The 18,053-nt window shown below is 38.9% G+C and overlaps 1 protein-coding gene across 1 annotated transcript in view; it reads left to right on the top strand.

The window, feature by feature from the left end:
• Positions 1 to 17,640, top strand: part of fbln1 (fibulin 1) — a 62,354-nt gene extending 44,714 nt beyond the window's left edge. The window contains exon 17 of the mRNA XM_088923710.1: positions 16,876 to 17,640. Within this exon, the coding sequence (XP_088779836.1) occupies positions 16,876 to 17,015 (140 nt within the window). The 3' untranslated portion in view covers positions 17,016 to 17,640. The remainder of the gene's footprint in view (positions 1 to 16,875) is intronic.
• The last annotated feature ends 413 nt before the right edge of the window (positions 17,641 to 18,053 follow it).

Below are 18,053 nucleotides of genomic sequence, written 5' to 3'. Positions count from 1 at the left end.
GGACGTTTTCTGGCAATATTTCTGAGGTGGAAGAATGATGTTTTTACACATGTGGATCAAAGGTCAAACCTGGATCAAATACTACCCCACATTCTTCAATTTAAATTGAAATTCAAGTTTAGTGCCGTCTATAGATAGGGTTACTGGATTGGCTTTAGATAGATGATGGGAGGAGCTGAGAGGTGTGACGTTATTCTTGTCACTGTTTAAATGGAGGGAATTTTAGTCATCCATGTTTATTGGGTCAGAGATTCTGAAACTGCTTCAGCGGCGGGTTTAGTGTGGATGTAGCTTGGAGTATCATCAGCATGGAAATGATCATTTAGACCATGTGATTGTAATAGCTGGCCAAGTGGGAACATGTACATTTCAAACAGTAGCGGGCCCAGTATCAATTTCATAATAGAAACCCCCAAGACAGACAAAGTGTTGGTGATGAGTAAAGTAAGAGTTGAACCAGTGTCTGAAAGTAAGAATAATAAAGATTAACTTAATGTGAAAAGCAGTTAAGAGTAAACATTAACCAAAGACTGGGCATTGCATATCACATTGCTAGTGATCCTTTCTGAATAATTAGAATACAAATGCTATAGTTAATGAGAAAAAAAGAATTATATCTATAGTAATGAATCAGAGTGATTGTGGAAAATGTTATTTGTAGCCCTTGTGTTGTAAAGGTAACTCATTTTTAATCCATCATTCCTATGACTGGAAGTAAAACACTAGATGTGGGGTTTCAGCAAGGGATGGCAGTTATCTGGCAGCTCAAAGGTGATTTTTCATAGATGGATTAACTAAATGCTGAGTACAGAGATCGAGTTAAGGGAATGCTCCCACGTTTCTCAAGAAAATTTGAGGTTTCAGAAAAATGATGATGGATCACTTGACCACATAGCCAAAATGTTATGCACAACAGTGCTGGAGCAAGAAATTCTTTTTATGCTTTCTTGCGGTTTATCTTAGACATGGGCAATATTCCATTAGATGGCACATTGGTGAATCGAGCTGCACTCACGGCCATTGGTTATCGAGATGAAGACAAGACAAATGTTCATTAAGAACATGTTGAATAATAACCTTCAGGAGAGCTTCATCAGGTTTACAGTGGGCCAGCCCAACAGCAAATCTTGCACTGACAGGAGGAGGATTACAAATGATGATTTAGACTGTTTGCACTTAATCCTACAGCCAGTGTGTGGTTTGATCTAGCGTACTGTACACTACCCATCCTGTGGCGTCATCAGACCTTTAACCAAAACTCTTAGCATGCATATCTAGTACCTTTTTCTGTTAAGGAACAAGTAATAGGTTTATTCCATGCTGAAAAAAAGAAGAAAGAGAACACAACGTTTCGGCCGTGGAGCCTTCTTCAGGTGTGAGAGAGACAGGGCAGTAGGCAAAGGTAAAGTAGCGGGAGAACAAAGGTTGGGAGGGAGGAGGAGTGAGAGGCGGGAGCAGGGGACAGAAAGAGAGGCCAATCAAGAGGTGTGAAGTCAGAATGGGTGCAGAGAGGTGTGAAATGAAACTTCCAATGAATGGAGAAAATTTAAAAGAACAGTAGTCTGTCGTTAAGGGAAGGGAGAAGGTGTGATCCTAGCTGCAGAATAATTTTAGTTTCGGTGGTCTTTCTGATGTATGAGTTTGGAAAACCGTCTTTGAGAACACAGACGGAGAGATTAGAGTGGTCGTGGCCGTCAGAGGTGAAATGAGAAACAATGGGCTTGGAGAGATCTTTAATCTTTACAGCCCTGACGTGTTCTCTGAAACGGTCTCCGAGTCTCCTTCCCGTTTCTCCAATGTAGATGGCTGGGCATTTACTGCAAGAGATACAGTAAATAAGGTTGCTGGAGGTACAAGATGCTGTCTGGGTGATCCGGAATTGTCCTGAGGGGCCTTGAATGAGTGTGGTGGTGGCTGTGTATTTGCAGGTGATACAGCGAGCTTTCCCTTGCAACAGAGCTCGCTGTATCACCTGCAAATACACAGCCACCACCACACTCATTCAAGGCCCCTCAGGACAATTCCGGATCACCCAGACAGCATCTTGTACCTCCAGCAACCTTATTTACTGTATCTCTTGCAGTAAATGCCCAGCCATCTACATTGGAGAAACGGGAAGGAGACTCGGAGACCGTTTCAGAGAACACGTCAGGGCTGTAAAGATTAAAGATCTCTCCAAGCCCATTGTTTCTCATTTCACCTCTGACGGCCACGACCACTCTAATCTCTCCGTCTGTGTTCTCAAAGACGGTTTTCCAAACTCATACATCAGAAAGACCACCGAAACTAAAATTATTCTGCAGCTAGGATCACACCTTCTCCCTTCCCTTAACGACAGACTACTGTTCTTTTAAATTTTCTCCATTCATTGGAAGTTTCATTTCACACCTCTCTGCACCCATTCTGACTTCACACCTCTTGATTGGCCTCTCTTTCTGTCCCCTGCTCCCGCCTCTCACTCCTCCTCCCTCCCAACCTTTGTTCTCCCGCTACTTTACCTTTGCCTACTGCCCTGTCTCTCTCACACCTGAAGAAGGCTCCACGGCCGAAACGTTGTGTTCTCTTTCTTCTTTTTTTCAGCATGGAATAAACCTATTACTTGTTCCTTTGCAGCCTACGCATGCTGACGCAGCTACCCACCTGAACTACTACCACCTTTTTCTGTTAGTCTAGTTGAAAGAGTAGAAAGAGTAAATATAAAAAAATGCATTAATCTACAATCTGCACCCTTATTGCAGTTGAAGTTAAACATGCTGGAGAAGAACTACAAAAGCCTATATTTTGGAATAATATTGCAATTTGTGGGAATAAACTGGCCTCCAAGGAGTCCCACTATACTTATTTTGTAAGTTATACTGCAGAAGATTCAGGATTGCCTCTGTTTTACATAATCAGCAACAAGGACTGAACTTGGGCAGGCCCGTTCGACGTAATGGTTAGAGTGTGGTCTTCAACATGCAGGTTAGTGGAAACACGTCAGGCCAGGACCAAAGAGATTTCAGAGGACCTCAGAAAAAGAGTAAGTGATACTATCAGCCTAGAGAGGATTACAAAACCATTTCAAAACATTCTGGGCTCCACTGTCAATCTACAAATCCAAAATACTCAAGACCACATTGACTCTACCAAGGACCAATTGTGCTGTCAAGATCTTCCCAAGAGCAACCCAGCAACCCGGGAAATCATCCAGGAAGTCACAGAGAACCCCACGGTAACAAATACCGCTTTTCAGATGGTAACATGCCCTGGTCGGTCTCAAAGCAGTATTGTCAGGGTTTGTGCTTCAATCATTAGAAAGACTGAATAGGAATGGTTTTCATGGGAGGATAGACAGGACCAAAGTCATTGCTCCCTAAAAAACCATTGCTGCCTGTCTCAGGTTTAGCTGAAGAGTGTCTGGGCAATCCACAAGACTGCAGGAAAGGTGTTCTCAGGACAGGAGAAACAAAAATACAGAAGAACCTCATCCCGTCCATCATGGTGGTGAGAGTATCATGGCTTGGGGCTGCTTTGCTGCCTCAGGACTTGGACAGCTTGCCATCACTGACAGAACCATGAATTCTGTGTTGCACCAGAAAGTTGTGGAGGAGAATGTCAAGCCATCTATTTGTTAGGAACGGGGACGAAAGTGGGCCATACAGAAAGACAATGATCCCAGAGATACAAGCAGATCTAGAGCACAATGGTGGAAGAAGAATTTTTGCATTTTGCATTGGCCACGTCAAAGTCATGACCTAAACCTCACTTCACGAGGAATATGAACACCCACGAATGAAGTGATACTGAAAGGATTATGGAGTGTTTAAGTCCAAATTTGGCTTAGACCTATGTGGCTGAGGGCTGACCTCCTGTCCAGGGGACGAGGAGGCTGGGACCCACCTGTGGACAGAGGAGTGACCAAGGGGCAGCTGCAGAGGTGGAGATGGAGTAGTGGGAGGCAAAAAGACGATATGAGGGAGAGAAAGGGATCACGTACAGTGTTTATAGTGTTTTAGGAGAGGGAATTATGTCAGCAGTGATTGTGAATTCCTGACAGCTGTGTCTGATTGAACTTGGCTGTTAACATCCCTTCCAAACTTTCATTAAAAATGTTATGGCAGGACCTGTTTTGGTGAACTATCCATACAAGACAACCCTCAAATATCATCAACATGAAGCAGTTCTATAAATATGAACGGGCCAAAATTAAGAAAAGCCAAAGTGAGGTTTGCAATATTCTCATAAGTCCAAAAACTTGTAGGATTGTTAAATTAAGGTTTTACATTCAACTGTAATGCACATGATCCCAGAATCATGAATGGCTAGACTAGAGGTTAATATCTATGGCTCTGTGCACAAGTATCTGAGTTCTGGAAAATGGAATCTGACTGCCTGGCCATGAATTTGTTCTTTTAATATTACAAACCTTTTTCACTAGGTTTGCTCCTTTTGCTTAAAGACATTCGGTTGTGATTCAGACAGTGTTTCTGCACAATGCTCTCACACATACATTCTTCCTGCAGGAAGGGGTCTGTGACTCTAGTCATTCAGAGTTGCAGTGTCTTCTGATTTGCATTCCAGACAACCTCAGAATGACATTTGAGTCAATCAGTGGCTTAATTTGAAGCAGTTAACATTATTCCAGATCTTTGACCATTTAAGGCTACCTACAGAATCAGCAGAACTGTAGCTATCCTTGACCAGACTGCTGTTCAACAGCTAAAGAAGTACTTTTTTGCAGTCTCCAACCAGTGATGTCTAGACTATAGGACCTGTTCTTCAGACTAGCATATTTCTGGCTTGAGCTTCTTGGTAGCAATGATAAACCCAACAGTGGTGTGATTCTTACGGTAGTGGAAATATATTATCTTTTTTATTTGTATGACAAGTATGTCTAATTTAGTTTTAAATTAAAGTTGTGGTTTTAATTAATTTAATGTGAAGAAATTAAATGACAAACTGAGTACTAAAAATTTGTCATGATTGTTTTAAAATTCCCATGAATAATGAAATGCTTGGGGGACAAATAGGAGACCAGACTAATTTCATTGCATGGCTTTTATCACAAAAATGAAAAATTCTACTGCATATCACAGCATGTTATCAAACTTATGTATATAAATTTGTCTAAGCAAGTTATATATGATACACAGCTTCAGATGCCAAAAGATTAATGCAGTTCTCAACTCTCCTATATGCAGAGCATAAGAAAATGCAGAGTGAGTGATTGCTTTTTACCTCTTATTCCTAACATTGCAATAATATAATAATATAATTCATAATTGTTTGAGTTATTTCTATGTGAAATTTAAGAAGACATCTTATGATGCATAAAATAATATTGATTTCATATGTAATTCCATATAAAGTTCCCTTATATGGTGCTCCATGACTGTTTGAGATGCATACTGTTGTACATAAGGAAATGTGAATAACACATCTGTCTTCCTTAAAATCATTTATTAAACTTATGTGGTACACTTTCTCCTTCAAATACGCTTTCAGTCAAGCCTAAACAGATTCTACTCCCTTGGATACAAATATGTAGAAAGTATAAGCAAATGTTAAAGTAATGTGGGACTTATTTTCTTTGCAGCTCTCTAAATGTGATATTTTTTGTTTTAGCTGACAGTAAAAAGACATCACAGGAGTTCCCAGTTTCTGTTTATGAAGGGCTAGTCTTTAGGATTCAATCTAAATAAAGCTCATATCCTCTTGGTTCAGTACCGATGGCTTTGGGAAGAATAGTTTGACCTTGAGCGTACACGTCTACACAAACAAGGCTGGTTTGTGTTGATGTGTACGTTGTGCACAGTTGGAAACAAACTGTGCAAAACCATAGTATCACAGCTGACAAACACATAAAAGAGCTGTGTTGTTTGTTTCCCACCATCTTTGAAGGCCAGCAAACAACTGCTTTCTCATACTTGACTGGAGCATGGTATGCTCCATTGGAGATCAACCCATAGTTTGTATTCACTTTGCATGTATCACACAACAACCAGTGTGTTATTATACAACACTGTGGTAAGGCCAATGCATACTTTTCATTTGTTTTTGGTGTTAAAACCGTTCATTTTGGATTTTGTCATACAAGTCCTCCCGGGATATAGAAACCATAAAACCGAAATTGTACTGTTTACTTGTAACCCTTCAATATTCCAGCCTGTACACAATCACAGAGGATGACAAATGCCTGCTGGCATTTATTCCATTTTGTTTTGTGGCAATGTCTTTGCTGCTAACATACATTTAAAGTTATTTTCTACTTACAGACTATTTTATGGTGCTGTGGAATTTGGGAAAATAGGGGTTTTGCTTCTGACAAACTACTGCCACACTTTTGCTTTGGCGGAGTGCGGGTGAAATTATCCCTGCAGACACCACATTCTTTTATCTGGGAAGAAGTAAAATATATTTATATGTGTGGCCATTGTGTTTAATCTCCTTTTGAAGTTGTATTGGTGTGTCAACTCTAAATCGCAAACACTTCCCGAATTCCATAAACAGTGCAGACACCATTGGTGATGACATCACCTGATTCTGTATCCCATCTCTAATTTCAGGACTTATCAAATAGGTGTATTCATTTTTTTAAAGAAATTCTGTATTGCAATAATATCTGAAATCCTGATTGTTTGATTAACAATTGAAGAAGGAGGACCGTGTAGAAGGAGAGAGGCCACTATGCCACTTTGACTCTGATAAAGACTTTAAGTTGAGTAAGATTTGTGAAAATGTTTTGAATAAAATTTACACTGTACACATTTTAAACATTAGGGACATTTTATAGTGCCTGTCGTGCTGGAAACAACAAACTTTTTACAATTATAATAGAAGAAATAAAGTGCAACAATAAATTCACACAATGTTCAGATACTTATGCAAAGTACAGGCTCATCCCAAACAACGGGAAATTTGAGTTTGCAAAGATGTTTTAACACAACATTTAAAACTACACATTCAGACTTAGATGTGTTGCTCAAGGCAGGATATTCTATAGCCTTGTTCCATGGCTACAACACACTACACCCACTGTTTTGTTGGTCAGGAAAAAATTCAAAATCAAACCTAAACTTTACAAGCAGAAATGAAAAGTCGCTAAAATTGAAATTTGAGCATGTTAGTTTTGAATATATTAAGTTATATTGTTCAGGCAAAACAAAACCTTAGTGATATTCTTCACATGACTTTCAAATGCTAAAACTAGGGTCGATGACGACATCAAGATTTTCCAATTAAGATTGATCTAATCTTCAGCCCATAGACAACAGCGTTAATGCCCTCAATTTTATGTACTGTAAATGGAGGAAACCTAGCAATTATGGCGTCTGTCTTACGATTAAGATGTGTCAAAGACAAGAAACAACCACTCAATGTCAGCATTGAAGCAGATCTGACAAAAATCGATCCTAAACAAAACAGGACCCAAAATGGAATCTTGTGGTACACCTAAAGATACCAAGCAGGTATCAGAAACTCTTTGTAACACTGTTTCAGCCTTGGGCTGAACTAATAAGAGCATTTCTAGCAACGTTACCTTTGTTCTCTAATCATTAAAGTAAAATGTTATTATTAACAGTTTCAAAGGAAACCTTAAGGTCTAAGAGATCAAAGATGGACAAGACCAGAATATAAGCAATTATAACCTATAAGTAAATCATTAACCACCCGGATGAGAGCTGTCTGAGACTAAAGTAATGGTGTAAATCCAGTTTGGACATTCAAAGAGCTCATTTTCTATTAAATTCCCTTCCTTTTGGAATTCCTTAATTTCCAATCAAGTGAGAATAGAAATAAATCTGTAGTAAGACGTTCACAATGGAGGTTTTATTTCTTCAACAAAGTTGTAATTGCTGCTAATTTGTGTACTACGGTAAGAGCTCCAGAGCACATAGATTCATTTATAATAGTTGTGACAAATGGGCGGAGAACAATCAGTGTGTTCTTAATTATTGCAGAAAAAAGATACAAGCAAATTACAACTCACAAAACTTGGAAATCTTCAGCAGAGGTGTGGCATTCAGCCAGCACAAGTGTTCTTTCACAAACTGGAAAGAGATGCCAGTTAGAGCTGAAGGATATTAGTTCATCTAGGAATCACAACGAAGAAAGATGCAAATATTGTTCTCTCCACCAGTTGCTCTGAACATGTTTTTTCAAATGTTTGACATTTAGTGTAATACCTACTTATATATCACCACAAACACTCTTAGTATTTGTATTTTCTTTTTCATACTTGTATCTTGAATAAAACAGAACACATTTCCATCATAGCGCTATTTATTTGTGAATCAGGTATGGCACCTTAAAGTATGTGTGTTATAGGATTGCTAAGGCAAACTTGCATACTATTACGTAGGAAAGGCTTCTGTTAAAATACACTAATTTGCAAAATGATATATTTATGGCACCATGGAGGGCAAGGTCAATGAAGGATGCTACCTCAGTTCAAAAAACCTATGTTTTATGGAGGTTAGAATTAGTGAGCAAAGGCTAGAGAACTACTTTCCTCAGAAAGCTGGACAATGATGTAAGAGACTGGTCAGAGGTAAGATATGAGACAAGGAGAGCAACAGCACTTTTTGTTCTGCTTTGGATGGTAGATCTCTGAGCAGAGCTGAATTTTAGCGATCAGAACTGGCTGGCTGAAGAACAACAAAGCTAAACAATAATGTAGTTGGAAAATGGAGAGATGGAGTCATCCTTGCTTGGAATGACTTGCTGAATAGTGCACCCATTGAGAATATGTTGGATGTTCCTTAAAGATCTCTCTTAGACTTCAATAAGACAGATTTCTTTGCTTTAATATTAGAGTGTCAGTAGATCTAGTTCTTGCTGGGTTAGTGTGGAGTGTAAAGACAAAGGCACAGAAACACTATTAACAGAATGTATTCTTGCAGATGTTTTTATATTGGTCAAAGAGGGTTCTTGCATGAACCAGCTGTGTATAATTTTTTTTAAGCTTTCCACTGGATTAACAGTTCATTTGAACATGGTTTTTATAGTCATTGGCAAATTCTTTTTCCTGTTGTAAGTTAATGATTATAGGAATTTCAGGGTTACTGGATGGGAGTAGAGCTTTTGATCAAAGCAATTAAAAGAATTCCACATACAGCGTCATTTTATCCCTACAGCTTGTTCTATGGAATTGAGACTAGCACCTTTTGATATAAAAAAATTGTACTACATTTTTGTTATCTATAAAACTGCTCCAATATGTCTAAACAATTACATTTTTCGTCCTTTCTCACTATCTGTTGCTTTCAACAGCATGGTGCCTGGATATCTCATTTATATTTAACTTTCTGAATCAGCTGTGCTTAGTGCTTGGTGCAGTCTGCTTTCCCTTTGTCCAACAGGTGTTGTATGCAATCACGTTTACCCAGGAAGAACAGTTTTTCCTATTGTTGCAGTATTTGCATGTTTCAACTGGATGTAGATCCATTCTTCTGGAGTTTCTGTCTTCCTGGGATTAAAGAAGGAATGTATAGGTGTGCGTGGGAGGAGTGTTTTTTTTAATGTCTTGGAACATTAAAAACAGTTTTTCAAGGTTCCTTTCCAGCAACAGCACCTGGAAGAAGTTGTTCAATGGGTGCAGTGAAACCAGTAACCAGCTAGTTTAGCTCTTTAAGAGCTGAGTTGAAATGCAACTCTGCCAACTCACTGGCCCTACAAGAACAGGTGTCGACATCCCTGTGAATGTGTTACACCTTTGGATCTTGAGTCTTAATTCTGCCAGTGTAGAGAGAGATGTTCAAAAGCTTTTGTAGAACTCTTTTGAGCTGCATATACTTTTATAATTTTGTACGCAGTACTTATTCCATAAAAAAAACACTTTTTTATCATTGCTGTGCATCACAGTAGCAGCTTGTGTGAAATTTCAAACATTTATGTTAAGCATGGATTTGTCTGGTGTTGATCTCTTACTCTACTGAGTGCATAACGTAAGTCATGTTAACTTTGTGAATTTGGAAGATACTCTGTAAAATGTCATGCCCTGCAAAATGTCACAAATGGCTTTTAGGATTTCCATAATTTATTCATAGGTTTTCTTGTGTGGCTTCAATAAAATTCGCAAAAAGAATTTGTAATAACCTCTCAATACAGAATTCAAAATACCAGCTTCTATTTTTCTTACAATACTTAAATAAAGAGCTGCTACATCCAGAGTTGACTCTATAGGAAAACTCTTGGGATGGCAAATTTTCTGTAGGAAAACCTTGGATTGGCAAGTAATTTTGGACACTACTGTATCTCTGCATCAACCAGATTTTTCATATTTTACTGACAAAAGCACTAAATAAGCATAGAATCACTGATGCCTTAATATTAAATTTGAAGTGCCAGCTCACTTGCAGGCAAAAGATCAGAATTATTAGACTGTCCAATCATCTGTGGTTATTGTTTGTCTGGAAGACCCCAGACAGTAGTTACATCAGCTTAGATCCCAAGAAAAAAGTCACAAGGCCCAGAACCAGCAGGCTACCCTGGCGTTTTTCTCCTTATTGATTCTCATTCAAGTCAACAGGACATAATCCATGATCAAAGTGAGTTCCCAACCCAGCATGTAATTCCACAGCCCAATTCCCTGCCAGACACTCACATTTCCCTTTAGCATATTTTTACTCTTTGGGTAAACGTTCACAGATGAGGTCGAGGTCTTCTACACGTGCCACCATCTGGGACAAAACCACTCCTAGCCTGGTCTCTGAAGCATCTGTTCGCAAAACAAGAAAGGAGGCAGAGAAATCCAGCACTATGAAAGCTGTGACTGAACATAATATATAAGGAAGTCTTCAGGTCCATAAAGGATTTTTCTGAGCACAATATAAGTGTTTGCCATATGCAATATAAGTCTTTTGCCAAATGCTTTAAAAATTCAAGCTTATCCTGTCAATTTCATTACAAAGTACTGATGCTGTCCCATTAAACTCACAAAAAAACTCACCTGCTTCTTAAGAACTTTTCTGTTTTAATAACCTGATACCCTCTCGCGTGGACTCGGAGAATCTCATAAACATTCACTTAAAGAACTGAAAGATGGAATTACCACTATGGATTCAGCCTTTATCCCAGTGGGCTGGACCAATAAGAAATCCTATTCCAGTTTTGGACTTCACTGGGCCCTGAATGCATTTCAGCACTTGATGGAAAACATATTACAGTACACTGTTAGTAATGCACCTGTACCACCTTATCATTATTTTAAAAATGAATTAGGATTCCAATCTCAGCATGAAAGAAGTAGGTCTGACCAGCAATCCCAACCAAGAGTGAGGTGGAATTTGTTACGTCACGCCCCCGGTGAACTCACCCCCCTTAATCTACTCCTTCACATTCCGGTGCAGTTTCCAATTAACTAATCAGACACACCTTCTTCCACCTGCCTACTTAAACCAACCTGACACACCACTCCTTGCTCAGAATTGGGTTTTATCTAGCTAGTGCTGTATTGTTTCCCGTTTCCCGTTTCCCGTTTCCCGTTTCCCGTTTCCCGTTTCCCGTTTCCCGTTTCCCGTTTCCTGTTGCAAGATTTCCAGGTTTCTGGCTCTGACCCCTGGCTTTGTTTCCAAGTTCATCTTTAGGATCTCGACTTGGTTATCGTAGATTTACTAGTTTTTGACCCTGGCGTGACTTCCTGACCCACGTTTTTGGATTAACTCCTACTGGTACTTTTGAGTTCTGAGGATTCTGCGTTGGGTCCTTCTTCCGGATCGTAGCAGAGTTCACCCAGGTTGTGAACACCATAGGCTCTTGGCCTAGTCAGCCTACAAATAAATAATTTGGCTGCTGTCAAAAAGAGGCCAGACTCCACATTAAGAGGGAAAGGAGGGGATCCTTAACTTGGACAAACACGCTACACCAGAGTGAGGAACAAATTCTTTATATTCTGTTGCTGCAGCATTTGAACACTCTCTTCTCTGCCTAGTCTTTTACACCACAAAGGGAGTTCTTGTGTCTAAGGCTCTGAGGTTTCAGCTCTTCTCCACTTAGGGGCACCCTAGTATGGCTGGCTTCAACCCTCTTCTCTCCCCACGTGGTGGGGATCATCTTCAGCCAGTTCTCTCGCAAGCTCATTGGTTGTGAGGCACCTCTTGACTGCAGACCTATGTTTTGTCAACATTTTGTTGACAAAATGGGTTGAGAAAATGGGTGTTTATGGGGTCACCCATGTCATTGTGCCATCCTTTCAAAGCCCAGCTGGTAGCCTTGGTGGACATTGTCAGCGCGTGTCATTGGTATTTGAATTTCCAAGGCTGCCTCTGCCACACTGCCTACTCGAGACACCCCAGGGACGAACTACTGGGCAGGAAGTTGCCTCTGTAGTAGTTCCCGCTGAAAGTGGTTCGTCCTGTACAGCTTAAACATTGGCTCGTGTTGCCTGTTGGGCTTTGTTGGTTTCCTGCTGGGGCTACAACCACTTGTATCAGTGCATTTAGTACATCTTTAATTTTTTTGTGTGTGGACAGTAATGCTTCAATTATCCACCATATATGGAAGATCCCAGAGTTTTGGTTACTGTGATTCACCATGCAGCTGATAATTAAAGGTCTGGATAGTGAATCTGACTGTATTACGATATGGATCTTTCAGATATTCCAACAAACTACATGAACTAAAATCTAGCTCTCTTGTGAGCCTTATTTTCACATGTACAAAGTACAGTAACTACTGTATATGGTGCAATAACTAAGTTGTTTCTCAACTCAAAACATGAACCTAGAGTATTCACCTTCCTTTACAGACCAACATCTAGTTAAAAGATTGCTCTTTGAATAACAGACAAATACAAACACTCTTATATAGAAAGATTCTCACATGGACAGCTCAATAGCTTTATCAATTAACAATCATACAATTACAACATCTGAAAGGTACAATTTCAGTCATTGGGACTGTCTCCATGGTGACTTCTGTTTGCTGTCCTTCATTGCTACATCTTTTGAATGTCCATCTGTCACACTGCTACACATTTCTTCTGTTGTAGCTCTTCACAGTTAGTAGGATTCAGGAAATACAGGAGAATGTAGTTCTCATGTACCGCAGGAGAACACACACAATAACAAAAAATCCATCATAATCCTCTTGTAATGACTGGCCTGCCCTAAACAGGTTTGAGCAGTGCTGGAGGACAATTCTTTTATATGTGTAGAACTGCATCCAGCCTATAGCATGGAAAAAAATGTCTGTTATTACAACTTTGAGGGTGAACTGCTGAGCATAAAGTGAGGTATAGTAAAAAAAACTATACCTCATGTACACTTCTATTGTCTTTGGCAGTTAGACAATAGAAGTGTACATGAAGCCCAATAAAATTCATGAGGCTCTTGTCATTTTCAGTCCTAATTACATTTTTATTTGTTCTTTCGGCTTCTGTTTCAGCTTGTACCATGAAGCATATATATTAGCAAAGGAATCACAGGCTGTCTGACTCCAGCAGCAGCAATGACCTCAGGTGTCTTCTTTCTAAAGCTCAGGGTTTTTCAAAGACCATAGTACATGTGGTGTTTAGCTTGAGAATACAAGGGAAATGGAATCTTTCAGCCTTTAAAATTCTACTTGAAGTGGGTTTAATTTAATGAGGTTGTTGCTGGTGCCGAAGGATATGTAATCTGTGTCATGTTTGTTTTTTTACGTTATTGTCAGCTGTTCTGTGGCATATATTGAGTCACACAACTAACATATTAGAATGTAAATCTGTCTTAAAGACACCCTGTGTCTGTGGACAGTCCATAAATTGTGATGAGGCTTGGAGCAGAGATATTTTATTCCTTAATTAGTCATTCCAATATTTAAATAAAATACAGCTCAACACCCATTAAAAAAACAATAAATTCATTTATTCATTAGAATTATAAACCAATTTAATATAGTGTCTACTTAAACCGATCAGCAGCGTCTCATTCATCATCAGTAGGACGCTTATTTAATGCTGGTGTCATATTTTCACGGAAAATTTACAGTTTAAACAGTAAATCAATTAATTAGATTTGGCACTACAAAATACTAGGCTACCAATTAAAAACCTACAAATATTATCCTAATTATTAGAATTTATTTCTTCTTGGGGCCCAATAGCAAAACTGAAATATTGCAACAATAAAGTTAAGCTTGGGATCTCCACAAAGAGTGGAGCATTTGAAGGTCAGTTTTTTGTTTCATCATGGGTTCAGTGAGTAATGTGTACTGCTACTGATAATCCTTAAAGTTATTTTTCTTAATGGTAATTAAAAAAATCATTCTGCAGCTGATCTGATTCAGCAACCATTCCACTAATGATTATAAAACAGAAAGAACTTTGCCTTGTTTCTATTCTTTCTTGAAGAAAATACAGCAATGCTCATATAGTTACATACTTACCTAAAAAAGCTGTTTTTTTTGCTGCTTGTTGTTAAGAATTTCCCAAAAGCCCTTCTAATTTTCCTGTGGAGAGTGTCACCGTACAACAGCATCCAAAAGCACAACACCACGAGTGACAGGTTTAATAGGCTTCTGTTCTCACAGAAACATCTGCCCTGAATTTACATTTACACAGATTTGGGGCATTCTACCGTGTATGTATAAAAAAAAACGTGGTTATTTGCACGTTGTCAAACACCATCACCAAAGAAACCACATCGTGACCTCACAAGGTTAATGAGAAGAAAACAGCTGGAATTAATTTGCTTCCTGTGCTCTACAGCAACCTCTACTGAGGTGGTGCTTTAAAATGAAACCATTAAATCCCAAAAATCATATCCTGGAGGGAAGAGCTTAATTAAAACATCAAGATTTCTTGCATTGGTTGAGGAAACTGATATTTTCTCAAATATCCTAAAGAATATGGGAAGGATTACAAATGGGAAAAGGCCTATCTTGCCCATCCAGTTGTAGGTGCATTTTGGTGACAATAATAAGAACCGTAGGAATTAATAATAATTCCAACGCCGCTTCTTTGTTATGGAATGCTGTTCCTCAGACTCTACGAGAGACAAATTCTTTGACTCTCTTCAAATCCAAACTCAAAACTCACCTTTCTCCCAGGGCCTGTGTCTGATTGCCCTAGATTCTGTCTGTATGAACCTGTGTGTTCATGTTCAATATTTAAAAAGAACATAGTACAGGTTGAGAATCCCTTATCTGAAATTCCTGGGACCGAAAGTGTTGCGGATGTCGGATTTTTTCGGATTTCTGAATATTTTTATATTTGCATCTAAAAAATGGGACAGCTTGGGGATGGGACCCAAGTCTAAACACGATATCCATTTACATTTCATAACATAGCTTATACATATACCCTGAATGTAGTTTTATATAAATTTTTAATAATTTTTTAATTATTAAATATATTACCATCAGAAAGGTAAGATATCAGTCTCCACCTACGATGTCATGTTTTGATTAAAATGTTACAGTACACGTACCCCATTTGTATTTTATTTTTTACTATACAGGTGTTAAGTTTTATGTAAGGTATAAAAACAAAGCATTAAATATGATTACAGGTAAATAAAATGAAAACTGAAAAAAGTCAGCATTTTATTTTTAAAGTAATGTACAAGTACAAGTAAGGCTAATGGTATGAACAGTGATCTTGTCAGATATCAGAGACTCAGCTAAACTGGATAGGAACTGTTGCTGTATGGCAGAGCTACAACAAAGTTCGTGGCACTCTCTAAAATGTGTGCTGTGGGACAGACAATTCAATCTGTTGCACCAAGATGGTAATGAAGGGTATTGTGTTATTGGAGGGGTTGTCTGTAGAAAACAACTTAAACTCCTGTCCACAGTGCTATCTGTGGCAACATTCCCAAACGAAGGAATTTCTCATGACTTTACCTAGTATTCAAGTCCTCAACCGGGCCTGTCCAGTCTATACTTTCCAAGATAATGGAAGACGTTCCAGGCAGAAATGCCCGGTGGAGGGCTGATAGAGATTATGAGTTAAAATCATACCTATCAACAGTGAGCCATGTGGAAAAAAAAGTTAGAATATGAACGAAAACATGTGAAGCGATCTGTCTGGTGGAAGATATGGAAGTCAGTCAGCAAAGAGAGGAGATCTGACATTAGTACAGTTGATCACAACATACACTAAATCTAGGACTTCAGCTGTGTATTGCTTTTGTTGTTAAAAAAGCCAATAACTATTTTTTCTGTCCCAAGCAGTGTTTATTTTCATGGTTTACAGTTACCAAATTAGTTGTATTGATTTGTTGTTTTGCAACAAATCCTATATTGAGTTTGTTTGGACAAAAAGCTGCCTGGGCAGAACGTGAAATAGAATGTGTACACATTAGAATATACAGGATACTAGAACATGTATAGTATAATTTGTTTTAGCAAAATAAAACACAAGGTTCTAGCTTTGGAGGCTGGCTGCTAACCTGATATTTTTTTTAAAGAATCCAATGGAAAAGGATGGAGACAGTGGAATGATTGTATTGCTTCCCTGCACTCTGGCGATAATTCTGTTTAAACAGGGCTGAGCTTAAATGTCACCGCTGCTCAGCGGAGAAAAGGGGTGCTGACAGCCTGTATAAACATTTAATTTTTTTCTGTAATCGCATGTTAACTTAAAAAGAGTTTCCAACAAATTCTTTGAGCATTCGGTAATACTTGGTCTGGGTTTAGGTTGTTTCCCCACATAACTATGGTGTTAGTGAGTCTCATGTCACAAGGAGGGTAGAGAATAGGAGAGATGAAGGCCTGGCCCAGATGGAGAGAGTAAATAACCACCTATCATTTTTAGGCAGCATGAAAAAATATCATGCTCGTCTTATTTGTTCACTCTTCAGTTTTACATTATTGTCTCAGAAACCTTGTCATGTGAAAGCAGTTGACTGATGGGTGTTTATTTTTTCCCTGTACCCTTATCTCTCCGGTGCTTAACAAAACGTTGTGTCTCTACAGGTGTCGTACGGCAGGTGAAGCCCATTATCGGTCCATTGCACATTGTCTTGAAACTGGGAATGAACTATGTTGTGAGAGGAGTCATCTCTCATCGCAATGTTGTGAACGTCCACATCTACGTCTCAGAATTCTGGTTTTAAATAAGACGTTCCCCCTCTCCCGCCTCCATCATCGCCAACACTTCTCCCTCCCTCTCCACTGAAAGCACAGATGTCCTGGAGCGAGTGTTTGGAAAGCCGAGAATTGCTCGTCGTGTGTGTTTGGACAGGGAAGACCCTGAAGAAATGAGATGAAACCTCTTAGCATACACACTATTTAACTACGATTCCCAGTCCAGTGCTCATGTTATTTAAGGATTCTCCTCCAGAGCAATTTATTTAGCTACTGAAGTGTCAATAGACCACTTTATGCTGCTTTATGATATACTCTAAAACAGCTTCATGACATTATATGACATGCTATATGCTTTCATTTCCATTCAGTGCATGTTAAAAATGTACGGCCTTGGAGCTGACCATGTAAATAGCTTTCGAAACTGAAAATGTCCTTTTGATTTGTTCTCGGTGATGCAAGTATGCTACCGCGTCTCAATGACAAATGTGATAAGCCTCGAAAATAAAACCCAAGACTTCTGATGTAATAAAAAGAACCTTTGAATGTGCTTGACATTATTAGTCTTAGCCTCTTGGTGTTTGTAACTTGTTGAACATAACGTATCACAATTACGCCTGATGCCGTTGTCATTAAATAAATGGTTTGACATTTTATTGTTAACAGTGTGGTATTTTATAGCAACTTATAGTGCTGGGCAAGGGAAAGTAAACCACATCATAAATTCACAGTGTAGTGTTGGCATTTCTTGGTTTAGTGCCAAGCATGGTACACACAAATTTAGCATATTAATTCTGTATGCTGTATTCAGTTAAGTTCATACACACATATGTGTTATATATACTGTATGTATATCATATGGATATACACACTATATATAGTAGCAGAGATTTGGTTTCAGTGGCCAGTAAGAAGGCGAAGCTTCAAGCAAACTAGAACTTTATTCCAAGATGCCAGGAATAACAAACCACGATACAGGGATTAGTGTCCCTGCTAATGGCCCACGCACACAGCCCATTTCAATGGCCTGCAGACCTCGCTTTTATAGGCTCCACATTTGCATTCAT

This window comes from Atractosteus spatula, chromosome 8 (assembly GCF_055471065.1).
Source record: "Atractosteus spatula isolate fAtrSpa1 chromosome 8, fAtrSpa1.hap1, whole genome shotgun sequence".
Lineage (NCBI taxonomy): Eukaryota > Metazoa > Chordata > Actinopteri > Semionotiformes > Lepisosteidae > Atractosteus > Atractosteus spatula.
Note: the sequence above shows the minus strand (reverse complement) of the source record. Positions and strands in the feature narration are given on the sequence as shown.